Source organism: Vitis vinifera, chromosome 13 (assembly GCF_030704535.1).
Source record: "Vitis vinifera cultivar Pinot Noir 40024 chromosome 13, ASM3070453v1".
NCBI classification, from domain to species: Eukaryota; Viridiplantae; Streptophyta; class Magnoliopsida; order Vitales; family Vitaceae; genus Vitis; species Vitis vinifera.
In genome coordinates, this window is record NC_081817.1 from 3,603,666 (window position 1) to 3,624,107 (window position 20,442).

Genomic DNA, 20,442 nt, shown 5'->3' on the forward strand with positions numbered 1-20,442 from the left:
GAAAGAGAAAGAAAAATAATAAAAATTTAGATAAAAAAGGAAACCAGCTATATTAATTAATTTGCCCATCATGTAGCGGCTATCTGACTGTCCTAGCATCGCAGCCATCTCCTCTAACTTGAAGACACAATTACCATATTGATGTAAGGGCACCCGAGCAGAATTTGACAGTAATTTATTAACTTGGATTGAACTGGATGAAGGCCCAGAAAAACTTGAATGGGCTGTCCACGATTTATATTAAAACTGAAGATTGCATATATTTCCTGATCAAAACTGCATAAATCACAACTACAACTGCATCAATAAGTTGAAGAAACTTCTTCATATTATCATGTATGATCTTTCAAAGATTAGTTACCTAAGAGCTGTGAAATTTAAGTGAGATCAATTCCTTGCCAGTACTGGACTCCCCCACTCGCCCAGAATTCTGTATGACATCTATGAACTGAGAGCTTGGCACCGTATGTGAATTAGCTGCCAAATCACACCAGACAATTCAAAGAATTCTGCCCTTCTCTCCCCCTCTCCTGCAAAGTGATAAGATTTAACAGCCATCCACCCTCCATTTTGATGGAGGAATCAGAGAGAAGTTAGGTCTTCTTGATCTTACCTTTTCAAAGGGAAAGGTAAAATTAAAATCCAATTTGGTTTCCAAATCCATTGCTTCAACTTCAGTGCAACATGCGTTTTTCACATGTCAAGATCCTGTAACTTGCATGAGGGCCTTCAGACGTGGGTCGCACCGAGACCTTCCAACCCATGGCTTTCGCGATCTCTTGAAGTTCATCCATGACAATGATAGAGTCACGGATGTATGCATGTCCGCCGGGTCTCAGTATCCTATCCATCTCAAGCATGATGCTGGACATGTTGCATCTGATACATACAAATGAAAAATATGTGTCAACTCATGGAAATAACAATGTCTCAATTCTCACAAAACGACCCTTGCCCTTGAGACGGATTTCCCTGACTATTTACCCAATTGTATAATATCATCCCTAAATTAATAATGTATTTTCCCAAACTACTCATGACAATTCTACCTTATTTCAACAGAAAATAATAATATTTTTATCATAATAAGCATAATTTCTGAAATTCTGAATTATTCCAGGGGATTACTTCTGAATCTGCAATTTGTCACTAAACCTTGCAGTCATCCTCCTCTATAGAAGAGAAAGACAAGATAACAAGGGAGAACGGAAGCTTGAAGAAAAATGTAGAGACACGAGACATTCACCTAGCAAACTTGGGAACAGAATTGGGGCATACCTCTTTCGCTCAATAGAAAAGAGACCAGCTGCATGCAAGAAATCATAGGTTCTGGGATACGTGTCAAAGGACTCACACCTGGAAAGTATTATACAACTCATTATACTTAAACCAGTGAAATTCAAACAATATTGGGAAGCACTAAATGAAAATTCAACCAATAGAATATGGTTAGCTAATTAAATAGTTAAAATTACCAATCATGCATAACTCCTATGAGTCCACGATCATATATGACAGGCAAGGTATTGGGCCCGCTCACAGGAACAACATTAAGAACCCAGCAATCAACTTTTCTTTCGGTCAATGCAGCAGCAAATCTGCCAAAACCATGAAATTAACCATAAAAATATGGAGTAATTCAAATGAAGCACAACAAGGACCACAAGGCAATAAATGAAAATTGAAATGGAACAAGCTTGAGATGAATAGGGTACCCGCCAAATCCAGCTCTCATATCCAGCACGTTTCTCAATTTAAAGTTCTTCCATTTTAAGACACGATAATATCCGTCTATTATCTCTTTCCAGTATTTATATTCTGCCTTGAAGAGCTCTTTTCTAGATATATAGGCATCCATGCGTATACTTTGGAGCCGGTCAGGATAATTTTGCAAGCGTCCAGGCCATGTAGGAAGATTTGCTCCATATCCATCCTCAGGTAGTCGAGTGATGCATGCTTTCAGATCAACATACCTTGTAATCATGCAAAGAATAAATTTACCATGAAAGGAAACCTCATAAATAAGAATCATGAGAATAAGGGATTAGGTGAAAGCTCTTGCAATGCACTAAACCATATGCATTCAATTTCTTCCAACAACATTATGAGATGGTTTAACATTTTCCCACATATCGTCATAGCTGTAAATAAATCCCAAAGAATGCTTGGCCTGGTTCTTTGATGAGAAATAGACGAGACCATGCCCATTATCAATGTTAAATGGGCAGAAATTAATTGCAAAACCAGGGTTACATAAGGGGAAACTCCTTGATGATAATTCTGGAAGTTGAAAGGAGAACCAACAACTCATGTCGCTATCTAAAGTATGGTTGCAAAGCAGCCAGACCTAACCAAACTGAGTGCAGGCTGCTCGAGCTTGGTTTGCAAAAACAAACAACTTGAAAATAAAACTGAGGCTCATCGATCTCACAAGAAATATTAAGTGAGCTCTCACCTAAGCCAATTCTGAGTCCAGCCCAAGGAGCTCAATTTGTCTTAAATTCTTTAGAGTGTTTATGAGCTGAGCAAGACGAGTATTAGGTTGTTTGAGCTTGGCTTTAAAATTATAGAGCTTAAAGCTAGGACTGAGACTTCACTTGTTCATCCTCATGAACAAGCTTGCACCAAGTCTGAGTAGTTGGGTTCACCACATAGCCCTAGCCAAAAAGGTTTAAAGAGAGGAGTTTTTGAGCAAACCTCTCCCCCCCACCCCCCCAACCCGCCAAAAAAAAAAAGGGGGAGAGAGAAGAAACAAAAGCCCATAAAATGAAATTGTAGAAAAGATGCTCTCTTTCCCCGCCATTTAACACAGATTATTACGAAGAGAGAGAGAGAGAGAGAGAAGCAGGGTTCAAAATCTCGGTTGATACCGGTATGACTCGGCCGAGTCGTATCCGCCTCGACCATGGCCGGTACCGGACCGATACCCGAGTTGGATATTTTGTCGAACAAACTCGGTTGAATTGAAAGAGTGAATCCCATGGAAACGTTGAGACAACTCCAAGATCATGTTGAGACTAAGCTATTTGGGTTATTGGTAATGGAAAAAAAGGTAATATTGGAGTAGAAATGGTAGAGAAGATGAGAGGATCAAAACCCACGAAAATGAAAAATACAGATTACAGAGATGGACTGCATCATGTAGTCGCCGGTCGGATCCCCCAAGTTCTTGCCGGAGATGGAACTGAGCGACATGAGGAGGAGGCAGAGTCGCCGGACTCCAGCATCGCTATTATCGACGGAGAATGACGGTGAGGTGGCCGATGGAAGTGGGAGAAGAGAGAAAGTGGGCCTGCGGAGGAGCTGGTTGTGGGGAGAAATGGGTGTTTGACCCGTCAATGGTGGTTATGAGTATTTAATAGATGTGGATTTGGTTTTTTTTTTTTTTTTTGGATAAATAGGTGAGGATTTAGGTTTTAAATAATATGTATTTATTTTTTAAGTAGATAATGAGTATTTGGTGGGAATTTAAGTTTTAAATAATTTGATGAAAATTATAATGATAAAAAATTAATAATGAATATTAGACTTATATCAAATAAATAGGAAATGAATATTTATATAAAAATTAAAATTAATGAATATATTTTATAAGAAAAATTATATTTATTTTTTAAAAGATGAATCATCGTTTTATTTTTTTAATAGTTAAAAATATTTTTTTTAAATTCAAAATATTTAATTTAAACAATTTTTTATTAAAAAAAAATTTCTTTTTATTATTTTCATCTTCAACAAGAAACATTTATTATCAAGTGATTAAATAAAAATATTTTTAGAGATTTTTAATATTATTTTAAATCATCCCAAAAGTATGCTTTTATTATAATTTGAATAATTTTAAATATAATAGAAGTTTATTTTATTAATTTTTCACTCTACTTATTTGTATTTAATTTTTTAAATAATTTTCATAATCTTTTAAAATTATTTTAAGCTCTTAAATTAGAATTTTTTGCATATCACCCGATACCGATCCGAGATACCGAGACAGATGTGCCTCAAGACCTCCCGAGTCAATGACCGATACCGCGACTTTGAACTATGGAGAGAAGAAACAAAACCCCATAAAATGAAATTGTAGAAAATATGCTCTCTTTCCCCGCCATTTAACACTGATATTATTACGATTCCCACATAGGAATACAATGAAGCAATATCACAGTCCAAATAAATTAAGATCATGTGTTTCAGACATGTTTCAAGTAGTAATCAATTTTTTGTGCAGTTTATAATACATATTATCAATACAAATGGATGCCAAATGATATTAAACATACGATGAAAATTTATATCAGCTCCTAAATCATGTATTCAGCACAGTTAACATATGGCATATCAGGAAAAATTACAACAGTAGCCTAAATCATTTGTATCCAGGTCCTGTGTGTGTGTCGATCCCCCAACCACATCATTCTAAATAACAATAATAACAAGCTCTCATATTGGAAAATCATGTAACACTTATGTGAATCATCAACCAAAAAAAATAAAAAAGAAAAGAAAAAGAAAAGAAAAATGGAAACCTTCTAATAGTGAAGGGAAGATGATAATTAGTCTTACTAGTTATGGCTGCTTTCAGGATATTCCTTGAATTCAGTGACAAAATCTTATGCAATAAGTGTGATATATCAGCATAGTAAAGCATCTGTCCACTATACTTAATTGAAATTGCTGAGTATACATGGTAAAGCCTACAGTGTCAAAGTGTCATCTGTAGTTTAATGAAAATTTGTCATGATTAGAAGTAAATATACTAAAAACTGTTCATTTTTCTTTTCTTTCTTTTAGGAAAAAAAAAAAGAAGAAGAAGAAGAAAAAGAAGAGTAGTGAATATACCAAACATCATCTGGATCATCATCTGGATCACATAATGGAGGTTTGGTTGCTGCCTTGCGGTTCAAATAGCAGCTGTTGTTGAAGGGCTTCTGCCATATTGCAATATAACCCTCCTTTTTCACAAGCTCCCAGCAAAGACGAGTGGTAAGGTTGACCATCTCTGATAATAATAATAATAATAAAAAAATCATATATGGAAAATCAATGATGTTATGGGAAGTTACACTGGTAAATGCAGCATAACTATTAAAACTGATTTGCACAAGCTCAGGACAGTTTAATTAGGTTGGATTGGCCGGTTCACAGCACATTGGCAAACTAGTGATGGCAGCAAACTGAGTGTCATTGATTTTGTTCTAATATTTGATTACTCTGTCCCCCTTTGAAAACACTTGGGTTCACATCATTTGGGTGGACAGGTTGGTCATTGACAAGCACTTTAGTAACTACAACCCACAGTTGTGAAGATATTACAAATTATATATTCTTTTATCAGAAAATATTAGATCATTTTTTTGGAGTTCTCCTGCAAGAAAATGAAATAAAATATGTGACGGTTATAAACTTCAGACGCACAGGTCTCATAGAAAATGGACATTGGAACAAAGGACCAAAACTTCTAAACTTGTTCCTGTTATTAAAAAATATTACTACTTTAACTTTGAAATTTCTCAAAAAGGTAATTAAAGTGACCATAACTTTTCAATAGGCTTACTTCTTTGATAAGATATCAATAGCTTATTTTGAATAAGAGTCCCAGAAAATGATACCTTTCCACTGTTCTTCTAGGTTTTCTTCATGCTTATAAACTGGCTGTGCTGCCCAAGCAAAGTATCCTCCTGCCCGAAGCATTCTATTTACCTCAAGCAGCAAGATTCCATCTTCATCAAAATGAAAGGAAAAAGCATGATCAGAAAGTGTCCCCTAGTAAATTTAACAATTAAACAAAAAAAAATCTTAAGTGAGCTTTCTCTTTCTCTTTTTGCTTTTGTTTGCATACGAGTGAATAGGCCATGTCTTTTCTAGACTCTGTTTACAAAATTAATAGTCCAACTGGTTATTAATAACAGAATCCCAAATGGTAATGCTTCAGTATATTATAACTTTGAAATGTAAATAAGTACATTGTACACCAACAAACTAGATTATGTACACACTGACATCACAAGCTTAAAATGTCTGATGACTTTGAACCAATAGCCCTTTTTTACTTAGCAAGTACAAAACAGAGTAATCAGGCATGAGGCAAAGACAGGAAACACCTGGTGTAAAAGAAATAGCTTACCATCACGGGTCCAGTCGATTCGGCATCTTGAACAATGTATCAAGTCAAAAGCCTGACTGGGATACAACAAACGACGAGTCACAAAAGCTGCCACCATTGCAGGCACACCACGCTCAAGAGCAAATTGAATCTGGTTCTCATGAACATCTTTGGGAGCTATGGACAGAGTGATGACATTCCGTGATAACAAATAGGCACCAAAACTGGCCACACCACATCCAACATCCAAAACAACTCGAGTATGCCTGCCAAACGCAATGTCAGGCACCATCTACACATACAGAGTTGAAAATGAGCATCAGAACGGTAATTCCAAACTTCACCCAATTAGGTGCTTGAGAACAAAACAACCTTTGAAATCTGATCTAAGTATTGATCTGCTCCATGTATGAACTGTGTGCCACCTCCTGGAAACTTGAACTTATTCTTATCTACTGAAATCCAATTCTGACCTCCTTTATCTTCCACTAGCTTTGTATGTGGAACATTGCTAAACCACACCTGAAATAAGTGACAGTGACTACCCAACGACCATGAATATGTTAAAGAAACGAGCTATCAGAATACAATAGTTGCCATTAAATTGGTTCCAAAAATTCAAGCGTTGGTTTGAATTTACAAATTATGATAACCCAAACGAAACCGTTTTTTGGAAATTCCCATAACCAATCAAAGATATATATATATATATAAAATGAAAAAAAAAAAAAAAACTGAGGATAAAAATAAAAATTACATGTCTGTATGGTTGCTGAAAAGTTTAAGAAACCATTGAAAAAAGTTTGAAATAGGTGCTGCAGAATTGAATGTTTTCTCATTTTCTTATATTTTATCAGCAACCAATCAGATAGTTTAAGAACCGAGTACCTCATCCCGGCTTTTTGGCCAAGGGATTGGAGTCCTGTATCCCTTGGGCGCAGGAACCAAGCAATTCAAACCTCGACTTCTCTCCGGACAATGTCGCTCAAATTTTTCCCCATTCTTCGTGGACTTGAGATTACGAATCGCCTCCTCATTGTCTAAACATGGTATATACTCTCTCATTGTCTCTGGACACATCTTAAACTTCTTAATCCCAAACCTAAAACTTCCGCCACTGCTGCCACCAACCTCCGCATCGCTCCCATTTCCCCAATTCTCCACAAACTCCGGATCGTAGTCGCCGACCTCGAACTCCTCGGCCATTGTCCCATTCTCATCCACGATCCCGAATGTCTTTATCGAGCCGGGCGCCAGATGAGCGGGCGGAGCAGGCGCTGGAGAAGGAATTGGAGCCGGCGGAGCAGGCGCCGGAGAAGAAATTGGAGCCGGAGACGGCAGAGTCGAATCTAGGGTTTGATTCTTTGCGATCATAGAAGAAACATCAAATGTCATATTGAAGTTTGGAGAGATCCCGATGGTTGGAGCTCCGGATGCCATTGGCGTTTGGCGCGATGTGTAGAAGATGAGCTGCTGGTAGCCATTGGACCAGTGCTTGCCGACATAGAAAAACGCGAATGAAACAACGACAAATGTTGAGATCGTCAGAAGCGAAGGGGCTCTGCGAGGATCTCCATTGTTGAGTAGCTTCATGGTTCGGATTTCAGTTAATTGTAACTCCCTCTTCCTTCTCTGAAAATGTAAGCCTTTTAGTATGGGAGTGAGTGAGTTTCAGTTCTCTCTAGCTGTGACACTTTGCAGTTTAGGTCGGTGCCAGGTCATTCCCGGGAGAGGGGATCGATCATGTGCGTGCTTCTCCCCCCTTTCAGGGTGCATTCACCGTCTGATTTTCATCAGATATTTTTAGCGGTTCACAAACAACGATTCGCTCTTTACGGGCAAATAACTTATCCCACACGTATTAGCACAGATAAATGCGTTGGTGATAAGGATTGAAATATTAGGCCTGCTTTTGCCATGTGTTAAAAAATAATTATTAAAAAATATTTTTAAAGATTCTTAATTATTTTTAAAAATAAATTTTTATTTGGAATCTGACATAAAAATTTCGTTGCATGTATAAGGTCTAGGAAATAGAGTTGAATACTTCAGCTTTAGCAGCATAACCAACGCACCCAGACCCAATCACCGTCCATTCATTGTCACGCTCGTCGATAGGCGTCTTTCTCCCTTTCTCTATCTGTGCCCTATCTCAGACAGTTTCTTCTACGTTTCCGACTCCGATATCACCTCCGATCAGATTCTCCGGCCGTTGATTGCCTACAGGCATCCCAATCGTGCACTTCTTACTTTTTATTAGGGTTAGGTCACGATTGCATCGTAACTCGGCCAATTCATTTGTATCTACTCATAAATGCCTGATTTCCCCAACCCAAAAGCTTAATTTTCAGTCAACATTCAAGATTTGGTGGGGACTCGCAGTCTAGGGCTTAAATTCAATCGAAGCAGTGCAAGAATTTAGAAAAAAAAGAAGGCATATCCATGAGATCATGGTTAATTCCAAGGCCGATATTGAGAGAGACTCGTGTTCGAAGTCGATCAACGAGACGGTGAATGGCTCGCACCATTTCTTGATAAAGGGTTATTCCCTCGCAAAGGGAATGGGCGCGGGCAAATACATCTCGAGCGACACGTTTACCGTTGGAGGATATGATTGGGCAATTTACTTCTATCCTGATGGCAAGAACGCGGAGGATAATTCGATGTATGTGTCGGTGTTCATTGCGTTGGCGAGCGAGGGCACTGACGTTAGGGCTTTGTTTGAATTGACGTTGTTGGATCAGAGTGGGAAAGGCAAGCACAAAGTACACAGTCATTTTGATCGCGCATTGGAGAGTGGCCCATATACTTTGAAATATAGAGGAAGCATGTGGTATGATTCTTCAAGTTATGATGAATTAGGTTTTAGGGTGGTAGTTGGAGGAAGGTGTTTCATGTAGAATTATGTATTGTGTTTTTGTAAGCATTGAGATTCTTTATATACATTCTAGAAATATACAATTTAAAAATAAAATAAAATTGTCTAGTCCGGTAATTTAACTGGTGCATTATGAAAATGTGCTTTGTGTTTGATTTTTGGGTCATATATGATTGGCACCTAGGGTTCTAAAACCACATGTTAGTGGGAATGTGCAGAATGTTGTATTCTTTATGAATATATTGTTATGTTTTAGCTCTAAGTTTGCATGAGATTTGGTTGTGGAGAAAACTAAGAAACTGGAATCACAAAAGTTTTGAAGTTTTATCACAATAGCATCAAATATATATTGTCTATGATCAAGTTAGCCAAAATTTCATTTCTGCTTCAATATAAATTGTATTTCTTGTAACTTTAAAATTTGACACTTCCATGTTAGCTGGGTGTGGGTCTGTTGCAGTTAATTGCATAATAGGAACCTGTAGAGGTCAGCTGAAAGCTATGTAAAGTCATCATCAGTTTTAGTATTGACAATTGTAATTCATTTCAATTATTGGTTAACCAAATGCCTTTGCCACTTGCCAGGTATCAGATGTGTGTATACTTTTGTGGTGACAGCTTGACGTTTTTCCTCACTCATCGCCTCATATAATTATGTTTTTTCTCTGTCAGGGGCTACAAGCGCTTCTTCAGACGGACAACTTTAGAAACATCTGATTTTATCAAGGATGATTGCCTTGCTATGCATTGCACTGTTGGGGTTGTCAGAACTCGTGTTGAGGGGCCTAAACAGTATACCATTCCTATACCACCTTCAGACATTGGTCAGAGTCTTAAGGACTTGCTAGAATCTGAAGTTGGTTGTGACATAACTTTTCAGGTTGCAGATGAGACATTCAAAGCTCATAAGTTGATACTTGCTGCTCGTTCTCCTGTATTTAGAGCTCAGTTTTTTGGACTTGTTGGAAATCCTAATATGGATAAAGTTGTAGTGGAGGATGTTGAACCCTCTATCTTTAAGGTAATATTCCGTTATCTTGTTGCCTCTCATTTAATGACAACCAAGAAAGAGTTACCTTGAAAAAGGGCTTTACTTTTCCATTTGTGTCCACTCTACCCGATGTGCGTATATGGTTCTTACCTTGAGTAGCTTTTTTGCTTCAAGAAAATTGAAGGAAATTAAAGAAAGAGAGAGAACAAAATAGTACGTAGGTCATAGTAAGAAGTAGGGAGGAGAGTTAGTATGCAGATGCCTATAGCTTACTTACAAAGGACAAAAAATGTTTTCAGGCAAGAGAGATTGCCTATGCTATGTTTGGTTTTTGAAAAATGAGAGCAAAAATAAAAAGTGAAGGATGAAATATAGATTGAAAGTTAATAAATTATTTTTACATCCTCTTTCAAAATTATTTAACTTATTGTTCCTCTTCTATATAAAGATTAAATAATCTGTGTTGTATAAATTTTTACCTAATTTTAATTATATTTCATTTTCTTTCCCATTTTTTATGGTAAATGAATCATGAGAAAATCATTTTCCTTGGTATGTTTTTTCCCTTTCCTTAACACATTCCAGGAACCAAGAATAGCATAAAATTTCAATGGTAAAGTGTATATTTATTCCATTAACAACTTATGATACGACTCCAATAATCCAACTACTTTTACAAGAGGAGTTAAGTCATACTTTCATTGGTATTTTTGTAAATTGTGGGGAGGACTCCTCATCCTTCTCATGTATTTTTTATTTGTAATTAATACATCTTTTGTTTTTGTTAAAAAGACCTACTTTTAAAGGGTTTGAATATATATTTTAAATACATGCTATTTGTAAAAAAAGAAATGAAATAAGCTTAGTTTAGTCTATTTGATGAACAAAGGACTATACTATTAATGCATCAAGTGCACTGAATTTTCCCCTTGACTTGCACAATGTGGCATTGTTTACCCTTGCAATTGGTCCGTGTTTCTATTGGGATTGTGCAAACTTTTATGCTTGCCCCTCACTGAGTGATCCTTCTATAAAGTTGGCTTCTTTTAGCAAATTTGTGGGGATGCCAATGTAGGGTCTTGAAAAGGTAATTGTCTCCTTTCCGAGGAGGATGGAGGGTAGAAGAGGGAGCAAAGCTTCATCTCAAGATAAGATGAGTAAGCCTTCCTTAGTTTCAAGCATTGAAAATGAGCTACATGAGCTAGAAAACTTAATCAATTATAGTTGCTCTAGTCGACAGGAGAAGAGGTGTAAAGAAGAGTCACTAGGAGATGAATTTTGTTTGTTAATTAAGCTAAAGATTCTCTCTTGGAATGTTAATAAGGCAAATGATGGGGAGAAATAGAAGTTAATTCTCTCATGAGGTCCCAGAGGGTTGAGGGAGACAAGAACACTAGGTTTTTTCATAAGATGGCCAATGTTCGTGCAAGAAGGAATCTGTTAACTAAGGTGAGAATCAATGGGGTTATAGTGATTGATGATGAGGAGATTAAGGCTAGGGTGTGTAGGGCCTATCTTACTCTTCTCTTGGAAACGGGGGATTGGAGATTGAGCATAAGGGGTTTAGACTTTGAAGTGTTGGGGGAAGATAGGTCTATAAGTCTAGAGGCGCTTTTCTCGAAGGAGGAAGTTTTTGAAGCCCTGAGTAGTCTCTTTGGTGATAAAGCTCCAGATCCAGACGGTTTTACCATGCCTTTTTGGCATCTTTGTTAGGATTTTACCAAACCAGAGATTATGACCTTCTTTGAAGAGTTCTTTATGCATGGCATGTTCCAAAAAAGCCTAAATTCCACCTTTCTAGTTTTGATTCCGAAAAGGGGTGTGGTTTCAAAAAATCAGCAAGCCTTCATTCAAGATAGATAGATTTTGGATGTTGTGCTCATTGCTAGTGAGGTTGTTGATTCTAGGGTAAAAAACAGTATTTTTGGTTTCCTATTAAAAATGAACATCGAGAAAGCTTATGATCATGTCAATTGAGATCTCCTTCTGTTAGTTATGTCTAAAATGGGGTTTGGGCAAAGGTGAATAAGTTGGATAAGTTGGTGTATTTCCATAGCTAGTTTCTCCATTCTCATCAATGGAACTCCTTCAGGTTTTTTCTCAGAGCTCTAAAGGCTTGAAACAAGGTGACCCGCTTTCTCCCTACTTATTCATTCTGGTTGTGGAGATTCTCAGTCAGTTGTTGCTCAAAGCCAAATGTGGAGGCTTCATCTCTGGGTTTAAAATGGGAAGGAGAAGTGGAGAGGGGAGGGATGGGTCCCATCTTCTGTTTGCCGACAACACATTGATATTTTGTGAGGCCAACAGTGATCAGCTGAGATACTTGGGTTGGGTGTTTATGTGGTTTAGGGCGCTTTCAGGGTTCAAAGTGAATATGGATAAAAGTAAGGTTATTCTTGTAGGAAGGGTAGAGACTTTGGAGAATTTTGCTTTGATGACGGGGTGTAGAGTGGGGAAGCTTTCCACTTCTTATTTGGGTCTTTCTTTGAATGCCCTTTTTAAATTTCCTAGGGTGGGGGATGTTGTGGAAAAGAGATCTAGAAAAAGACTAACAATATGGAAAGGACAATACCTTTCTAAGGGTGGGAGGCTTACTTTGATCAAGAGCACCTTATCATGTCTTCTAATTTACTTCATGTCTCTTTTTTTCATTCCTGAAAAGGTGTGTGCAAGACTCGAAAAGATCCAAAGGGATTTTTTATGGGTTGGTGGTGCATTAGAGAAAAGACCTCATTTGGTGAATTGGAATTTAGTTTGTGTGGATAAGGAGGGAGGCCTAGGAATTCATAGTCTAGCAGCCTTGCTTTTGTAAGTGGAGTTGGAGATTTGTAGAAGAAAGGGAGTCTCTTTGGAAACAAGTCATCATTGGGAAGTTTGGAGTAGAAGAAGGGGGGTCGTGTTCGAGAGGAGTGAGAGGAGGTTATGGTGTGGGGGTGTGGAAAGCCATTAGAAATGAATGGGAGGACATAAGATGTAGATCCCATTTTGTAGTAGGGAATGAGAGAAAGGTTAAGTTTTGAAAAGACTTATGGAGTGAGGACCAAACCTTGAAAGAATCTTTTCCTAACTTATTTCTTTTGGCAGTAAATAAAGACAGTTGGGTGTCAAAAGCATTGGAGGAAGGTGGGGATTTAGGTTGCTGGAATCCCCGCTTTTCAAGACACCTTAATGACTAGGAGCTCGAAGAGTAGAGTCTTTGTTCAGCAAACTGCAACCCTTGGCAGTGAGAAGAAGAGTGGAGGACATTTTGAGTTGGAGAGAGAGAAAGAATGGAACATTTTCAGTTAGTTCCCTTTATTGCTCCTGCACGAGGGTCTCTAGAGATCCTTTTCTGCGGGATATGATTTGGAGGTCTTGAGCTCTAGTGAGGGTGAGTTATTTTGTTTGGGGAGTGTCTTAGAGCAGAATTTTGACTCTTGATCAATTGAAAAATAAGGGGTGGAATATCCCGAATAGGTGCTACTTGGGCAAAGAAGGAGGAAACCATTGACCACCTACTTCTGTTTTGTGGCAAGGCTAGAATGTCGTGGAGTTTGATCTACTCCCTTTTCGGCAAGCAATGGGTTATGCATTCCTCAGTTAGGAGGACTTTGCTAGGTTGGCATGGTCCTTTCATGGGTAAAAAAAGGAAGAATGTGTGGAGGGCTGCCCCCTTATATTTAATGTGGATTTTATGGAAGGAAAGAAATAGAAGAGCATTCAACAACGTTGAGCGGTTTGGCCAATCAATTAAATCTTTATTCATGTATACTTTTGTGAATTGGGTTAGGGTGTATATAGAGAACCACACTGTATCTATGATTGATTTTATAGATTGGTTGCTTGTAAAGTAAGGGGAAGACCTTTTTTTGTATCCTTACTACCTAGCTTTTTGGGGCGTTGCTTGTATTCTTCATGTGTATCGGTTTCACCGCTTTTAGGCGTTTCTAATGCAAGCCTTTTATTACATATAAAAAAAAAGAAACCAAGATTCAACAGATGATTGTGCCATTGGTGAGAAAGTTTGGGTGTTGCAATTCACTTGTCAATCTCATATTTCAAGAGTTTTGCATTTGGAGGTGCATGCTTAGTTGGCTGCATGATTTAAAGAACTGTACTGCTATGCTTGCATTAGATGCACTATATTTTCCTCTTGATTCATGCTTTGTAGATTTGTTTAGCATACCCATTTTTTGTTATGCAGGTTATTTTTAATAGACGATTAGGGATATCGCCTAACAAGAAATGGGGGTGTGACCATGGGGAGCATACAGGGATTTTTTTTTTTTGTTTTTGATTTGTAGATACAACTTGGACAGTTTTGTTGAACCGTAAAAGTCTATACAACCTATCTAGATACTGTTTTGACATGTCTGCTGCATAAGAGTGCTGCTTTAATGGGGGAAAAGAGAGAAAAAAATGAAAAAAAGAAAAAGTAATGTAACTTGACCTATTTCAGTATCCAGGAACTAGATATATTTTAAGCTGGTTTGTTATTTGTCTATTCATGTTGTGTTATGAAAAATATTCAGCCTGGCTTAGTTAATTTTTCTGCCTCATTATTGGCACTATTTAGATCTTTGGTGATTAATATGATTTTCTATTTGTGCATATCTTTGCATCTATGCTGGCATGCTTTTGTTATTAGCATTTTTAGATTACTTAGATGTGTCGTTCATCTGTTTTTTCATTTCTTTTTATTTTTTTATTTCCAGGCGATGCTCCTGTTTATTTACTCAGACAAGCTTCCTGATGTAGACGAAATTACAGGCTCAGCGTCTGTGTGCACATCCACAATAATGGTTCAGCACTTACTAGCTGCTGCTGACCGCTTTGGTTTAGATCGTCTGAAACTATTATGTGAATCAAAATTGTGTAAAGAAGTCAGTGCTGAAACGGTGGCCACAACACTTGCCCTAGCTGAGCAGCATCGTTGTCCACAACTTAAAGCCATCTGTTTGAAATTTGCAGCCACTCCGTCAATCTTGGGAGGTGCGTGTTGTCCGTAGAATCTGGGCAGTGCAAAGTTTCAGGTTACGGCAATTTTAGTTTTTTGTTTTGTTTAATTTGCATAAGCATTGTTGGTGCTTCCACACATATGCCTAGCACATTGAAGATGTTTAAAATTTCTAAATCTGCATTGTGGTTAGTTACCAGCACATATGGTAAATTCTTGAAAAATCAGCAGGAAATAACCATGCTGAAGAAAATCCCTATACTCAATTACATTTTGGCATAAAAGATAAAATATCAGAAGAATGTTTTGTCTAAAAATCAGAGTTCCTCATTCCAGGTGCAATAAGTGATAATGCATTGAATAACTTAAAAGGATGGGCATGTTTGTTTTACCTTCTTCCAAGGTATATCCTATAGATACCAAACTGGAAAAGGAAGAGGGAGAAGAAGAATAAAAAGCAAAAGATGTTGAGCTAATTTTGTGGGTAAATTCTTGAACAATCAGCAGGAAATAATTTGGATGAAGAAAATCCCTATACTCATTGTTATAGCGTAAAAGATAAAATGTCAGAAGAATGTTTTGTCTAAAAAGCAGGAGTTCCTCGTTCCAGGTGCAATATTTCATAATGCATCAAATAGCTTGAACGGTGGGCGCGTTTGTATATCCTACAAACCCTAAAAAGGAAAAGAAACGATGTTGAACTAAGTGTAATTGTTAATCTTGATAACATAGTGTTATATTATATGTGTGTGTGTGTGTGTGTGTGTGTGTGTGTGTGTGTGTGTTTTATAAGAATGTTGTATAGAAAGAAGAATGCTTTATTTGTAAGTGATCAAATTCTCCTCCATTGCACAAAGGTGGCCATTTTGTGGCAATTCATTTATGCCCTTTTGGGTATAAAGTGGGTAATGCCCTTTATGGTATGGATCCTTTGTTGGGAAAAAGAGGAAGAAAACTTGGAGAACAGCTTCTTTGTGCTTGTTTTGGATAATCTAGAAGGAGAGAAATAGGAGAGCTTCCTTACTTATAATTTCTTGGGGTGGGTGAGAGTGTATATGGGTAATTACTTGATGTTCATGTCAGACTTCATTGACTAGTTGAGCTCCACGTAAGGAGAGAGTTTTTTGTTTTTGTGTCTCTCTTCACTTTGTTAGGTCTTTTGGCATCTTTGTTTATACCATGTATACTTTTGTGCGCTCTTTTGCTAAGCGCTTTTAATAGAATTGATCATTGTCTATAAAAAAATAAAAAGAAAAATGCTCTATGTTACCTCACACAAAAAGTATTCAACCTTGGCTTTTCTACGTGTTTAATGGTTGAGAATCTGCCTTTGATGATTAGCAAGTTTGACTTGAAACTTCATACAATTGTTTAGAAATGTTTGGCGTTCCTTTGTTAATTTTAAGGGTCCCTTCAATTGCAATTCTAGAGGTTTTCTTTAAGTATGCTTTCTTCTTATTATTATTTTTAAACTCTTCACAGTGGTGTCTCCAAAAATGAAGTCATATTTCTTGCCTTTTGGGGAAATGATTACTTGTTACCTGCTACTGAAGAAAAGCAAGTAAAATGATATCTGTCAAGCTTGTCTTCAGTGTAGGGCAGCTAGGCAGGATTATCTTCGCCAATACTGCCTGCTCACTTTAATTTGGACTCTCTCTCTATCTCTCTCTCTGTAATCTTTGAAGGTGTACAATAATGCATTAGGGCCTCATTGTGCTTTGGTTGGGAAGAATTCACAGTTTGGAAGCTATTTTGAGCAGGATCAGTGGGACTGCATTTTTTGGGCTTCAGCTGGAAAGTGGTTTTTATGTTTTCATTTCTCTGACCTTAAGAAAGGCTCGATGGTGTAGATACTTGGTGGGCCAGTGTAGGTTACACATAGCTGACAATTATGTGATTCTTTTTCAGACAAAAATGTTGATGGCTGTGCTTTTTTAGGAGTTGGTCAATTAGGTATTCAGCATATGCAGAAACAATAATAGATCTCACTTTGTGAGCCTGGTTGGGAGATTTCTTTAAGGCAAATTTTGTGTGCTCATTTGGGGACTTAGGGAAGCCATTGATCCATTGAGCAGGAAGGGACTGCATATTTTCTTTCATGAAGTTGTAGAGGAAAGTTTTGGAAACCTTTGTCAATTAGGCATTGAGCATATTGTCATGGTCCACCCCTAGTTTTGTATAAGATCTACCATTTTGCCATTCTCTAGGGGTCTTAAGGAGCCTTGGAACGTACTAGAACCTTGGGCCCCTAGAGGTTTTTGAAGCAGCCTTTAAGGAGGTACCTAGAAGCACTTTGAGCAAAGTTGAGGTGCTTGGAGGAGCTTGGGATAACTTGGAATAACTTTTAAGGTGCTTACCCATGGACATGCTTCTAATGCTTGGATGTGGTTTACATGGTTGATGAGGTTGACGTACCTATCTGAATCCCCCATTGGAAAAGTATGCTTCTCATGCCCTCAATTAGTAATGGGGGCCAATAATCTATTGTAATTTATCTCTAGGACTTGAGAAGTGCCTTGTATTGTAAAGCTTACTGGTGTTGTTAAACTTGTTTTCATGTATGCATAGGGTGTGCCCCCTCTCTTTGGCGCTTTTTTAATAGATGCTCTATTTGCCTATCAAAGAAAAAACCTTGTTTTCTCTGAGTGTTCTCTTTCTATTGGTTCTTTGTTTTACTTCTGTAGCCACTTGAATCAGGTTGACTTGGGGCTAAGAGTTTTCCCATGCCTAGTAATGCACAGATTTTTAGGGAAGGTCCTGATCCATAATAATATGCAACAATGATATTGGATTTATAATCACTTCTCTGCTAGGGGAGATTTCTTCTTTGTTAGAGTTGAGGATGAAGCTTTTGACTTGGACATATCGTCTAAGGAATAGGTATCATGAAGACTCTAGTATTTTCTTAACCTTATACTAATGTTTCAACCGGTCCCTAGTTAAGTAGATAACAACAGTAACATCAAGTGCTTGGTTACTGTAGGGCCAACTTCTATATGGTGCTCAGTGGAACATTTTTTCTAGATTAAGCTTGGTTCTAATTTAATTATGGGTGCTTTAGACGGTGCTTTTATAGTAGCCCTCCCATATAAAACCTCTATCTCACCATTAACAATGAGGAAAAAAAGGGAAAGAGGAAAAAAGAAAGACTATTCTGCGTTTTTGTGTATGTGTGTGCGTGTTTTGTTTAATTATACGTTTTATCTACTCTTGTGGTCCTTCCTCTATACAAGGGCTCAACATGACTCAGCCATACTGGCATGTTAAAAATAGCTTTACAAACTGAACATGAACAAGGTGATGGCACACAAATTTTTTGGTGTATTCTTATGAATTCATAGTCGTTAACTTGGGTATTTTTGGTTAATAGTTTGTTCTATCAAATGTAAATATCTTCCAGAGTCAATCTTGTCTACTTGGAAGTCCATTTTTATGTCAGTATTTGCCTCAGTTTCTCACACATCCCGAGTCTTGAAATGTTTGTGGTCACACTTTAACAAATGTTTTATTGTATATGCAAAACTGGAAATGGTAGGTTAGTAGCCCAAAGTTGTGATGTCTTTCTTATACGTACATCCAACACAATCAAATTTTGCTAATCTGCATTCTGTGCCATAATTATGCATGCATCACCAATTCTTTTCTTGTCTCCAGAACAGAGGTTGGCATTTTTGTTATTGAAAAATGTGTTTGTTTATCGAATATTCTTTTCTTGAGTTTCTTGTGCATGTTAAAAACCTGAACTATTATCATTGTTTTGTAGCGGTAATGCAATCAGAAGGGTTTGGGTACTTGGAAGAGTGCTGCCCCTCATTGTTATCTGAGCTGCTTGGAGTGATTGCATCAGTAGATGAAAACTTGACGATGCTCTCGAGTAAGAAGAGAAGTGGCAGCAGCATATTAGGGTTAGATCTACCAGCAGATGGAGCTCCAGCAGAATCAGCCAGTGGCAGGCGCATAAGGAGGCGGTTTTAGTTTTATGTAGCGCTGTGTTTCCTACCAAAAGGGAAAAATAGAAAAGAAGAAAATCCTTAGTTGAATTTTATGTTAATAGTACTGAGTGATGCCGTTGCGTTTGTATTTTGCTTGTTCCACTATAATGTTGTTTGCCTTGGTCTTCATGAGGGTGAAATTTCCATTTTGGGGCTATCACGTTATCCTGTTCATCGGATGTCTTAGGACATGTTTGTGTGTGATCGATTATCAAACGGTGCAAATGCTGTTTGACCTGACCGTTGAATTAAATGAGTGGGTTGTCACTACCATTGCAACATGGGATGCAAGGACGGTGTCTGGATTTCACAAAATGAAGCCGCTGTGGAAATTTAATGATCCTACGTGTAGTTGGATTTTGCCAGATTGAGCAATATTTGAACCAAAGACTAAAAGAAATTGATTTTCTGAAACACTCCGAAATTCTGCTGTCTGCTTCTAGACATGCAGGAAGTACCAAGAACCATAACTTAAAAAGAGGAAATTTTCTTTTTTGCTTTGCAAATTATAGCTAAACCCTCTTGTTAAGAAGAGTGGAGTGGTTGGAAGTGTGGTAGTTAGGAGTGGAGGTGGGATCAGGCCAGAGGAAGGTGCCCATAGCGAAGTCTCTCTTGTAAGCCAAGTCACCGTGGGTGGATAAGCCGTACTGGCGCAGGAGGGTGTCGAGCTGCCACTCGGGCATGTCCTGGTAGTCCTTTCTGGTATACCTGGGGTAGTGGAGAGGCATCTGGAAGAAGCTACCACCGCCGCTATCTTTCTTGCTCTCCATTTCTCTTTCTAGCCACTAGTCTGTTTCTGCACTGATGAAGTTGATTCCGAGTGTATTAACTGCTGCAACTTCCATGTTCTGGGATACCATTTAAATGGGGACCTTTGGGAGGGGAGGCTCTGGAGGCATGCTAGGTGTCACAAGGATGGAATGTTCTACCTTCTCCTGCTACCCTCAGTAATTCCATTGGAAACCATCGTACACTCAAATATTATTCTTACAATTTCCATTTTCAAACATCAAATCAACCATAAGCATGGATTTCCTTGTCACCATTTACCACCCATTCTTTGATATTACTAATCGAAGATTTAAAAGAGCAATAACAATAACGCAAATTATTATTAGAAAGAAAACTAATTGTAGATCTAAGTGATGGGTTAGGGAGAAGCATATCAAAAAATTAATTTTCATTTACTGCTATGTGACTTTAAGATATACTATATAATTGGATGTGTTAAGTGTTAGAGAATTTTTCTTGGGATCTTCCTGAATTTATACCCTTCCATGTGCATGAATATGTCACCGTGAGTGACTTTTTTTTTAGTTAATGTATATGTTCTACATGGGCTTTTCCTTTGCTCAATAGGTATAATAACTTGTTCCCTTTTATGTAGATATCGTTTATTTTAGATCTAATCCCTCATTTTTAAATACTAACATAACGTTCTCATTGTATCATATAAGATTAAGAAGTCATTGGAATAGACAACCATTCATTGTGAGGCTAAACAAACAAAATCTTATATTAAGATCGAGGATTGACTTTGAT

At 37.6% G+C, this 20,442-nt stretch overlaps 2 protein-coding genes across 5 annotated transcripts; one reads left to right on the forward strand and one right to left on the reverse strand.

The window, feature by feature from the left end:
- Positions 1 to 234: 234 nt before the first annotated feature.
- Positions 235 to 7,902, reverse strand: LOC100258213 (probable methyltransferase PMT11). Of its 4 annotated transcripts, XR_787156.3 has the most exons (11): positions 6,992 to 7,892; positions 6,476 to 6,625; positions 6,125 to 6,395; positions 5,610 to 5,720; positions 4,840 to 4,999; positions 1,716 to 1,973; positions 1,476 to 1,598; positions 1,279 to 1,356; positions 614 to 879; positions 362 to 530; positions 235 to 276 (listed from the first exon to the last, which is right to left on the reverse strand). XR_787156.3 is itself a non-coding variant. In XM_002282521.5 (9 exons), the coding sequence occupies exons 1-9, from the start codon at positions 7,694 to 7,696 to the stop codon at positions 675 to 677; spliced, it is 2,061 nt and encodes a 686-aa protein (XP_002282557.1). In that variant the 5' UTR covers positions 7,697 to 7,902; the 3' UTR covers positions 235 to 674. The 4 variants fall into 4 exon arrangements, 1 of the variants encoding a protein (XP_002282557.1); XR_787155.3 differs by having other exon boundaries at positions 235 to 530; XR_787154.3 differs by having other exon boundaries at positions 362 to 879.
- Positions 7,903 to 8,096: 194 nt separating this feature from the next.
- Positions 8,097 to 19,057, forward strand: LOC100263350 (BTB/POZ and MATH domain-containing protein 3). Its single transcript, XM_002282500.5, has 4 exons — positions 8,097 to 8,936; positions 9,654 to 10,002; positions 14,667 to 14,943; positions 18,672 to 19,057. Exons 1-4 carry the CDS (start codon positions 8,554 to 8,556, stop codon positions 18,881 to 18,883), a joined length of 1,221 nt encoding a protein of 406 aa, XP_002282536.1. The 5' UTR covers positions 8,097 to 8,553; the 3' UTR covers positions 18,884 to 19,057.
- Positions 19,058 to 20,442: the final 1,385 nt, after the last annotated feature.

Bases quoted from the DNA above. Each gene is read 5' to 3' on its own strand.
- LOC100258213 (XM_002282521.5), bottom strand. From the start codon at position 7,696: ATGAAGCTACTCAACAATGGAGATCCTCGCAGAGCCCCTTCGCTTCTG. The intron at 6,396-6,475 runs GTTGTTTTGTTC...CTGTATGTGTAG, and splicing joins ACTTAGATCAGATTTCAAAG to ATGGTGCCTGACATTGCGTT. The intron at 1,357-1,475 runs GTAATTTTAACT...AATACTTTCCAG, and splicing joins ATAGGAGTTATGCATGATTG to GTGTGAGTCCTTTGACACGT.
- LOC100263350 (XM_002282500.5), top strand. From the start codon at position 8,554: ATGGTTAATTCCAAGGCCGATATTGAGAGAGACTCGTGTTCGAAGTCG. The intron at 8,937-9,653 runs GTATGATTCTTC...TTTCTCTGTCAG, and splicing joins AAATATAGAGGAAGCATGTG to GGGCTACAAGCGCTTCTTCA. The intron at 14,944-18,671 runs GTGCGTGTTGTC...ATTGTTTTGTAG, and splicing joins CACTCCGTCAATCTTGGGAG to CGGTAATGCAATCAGAAGGG.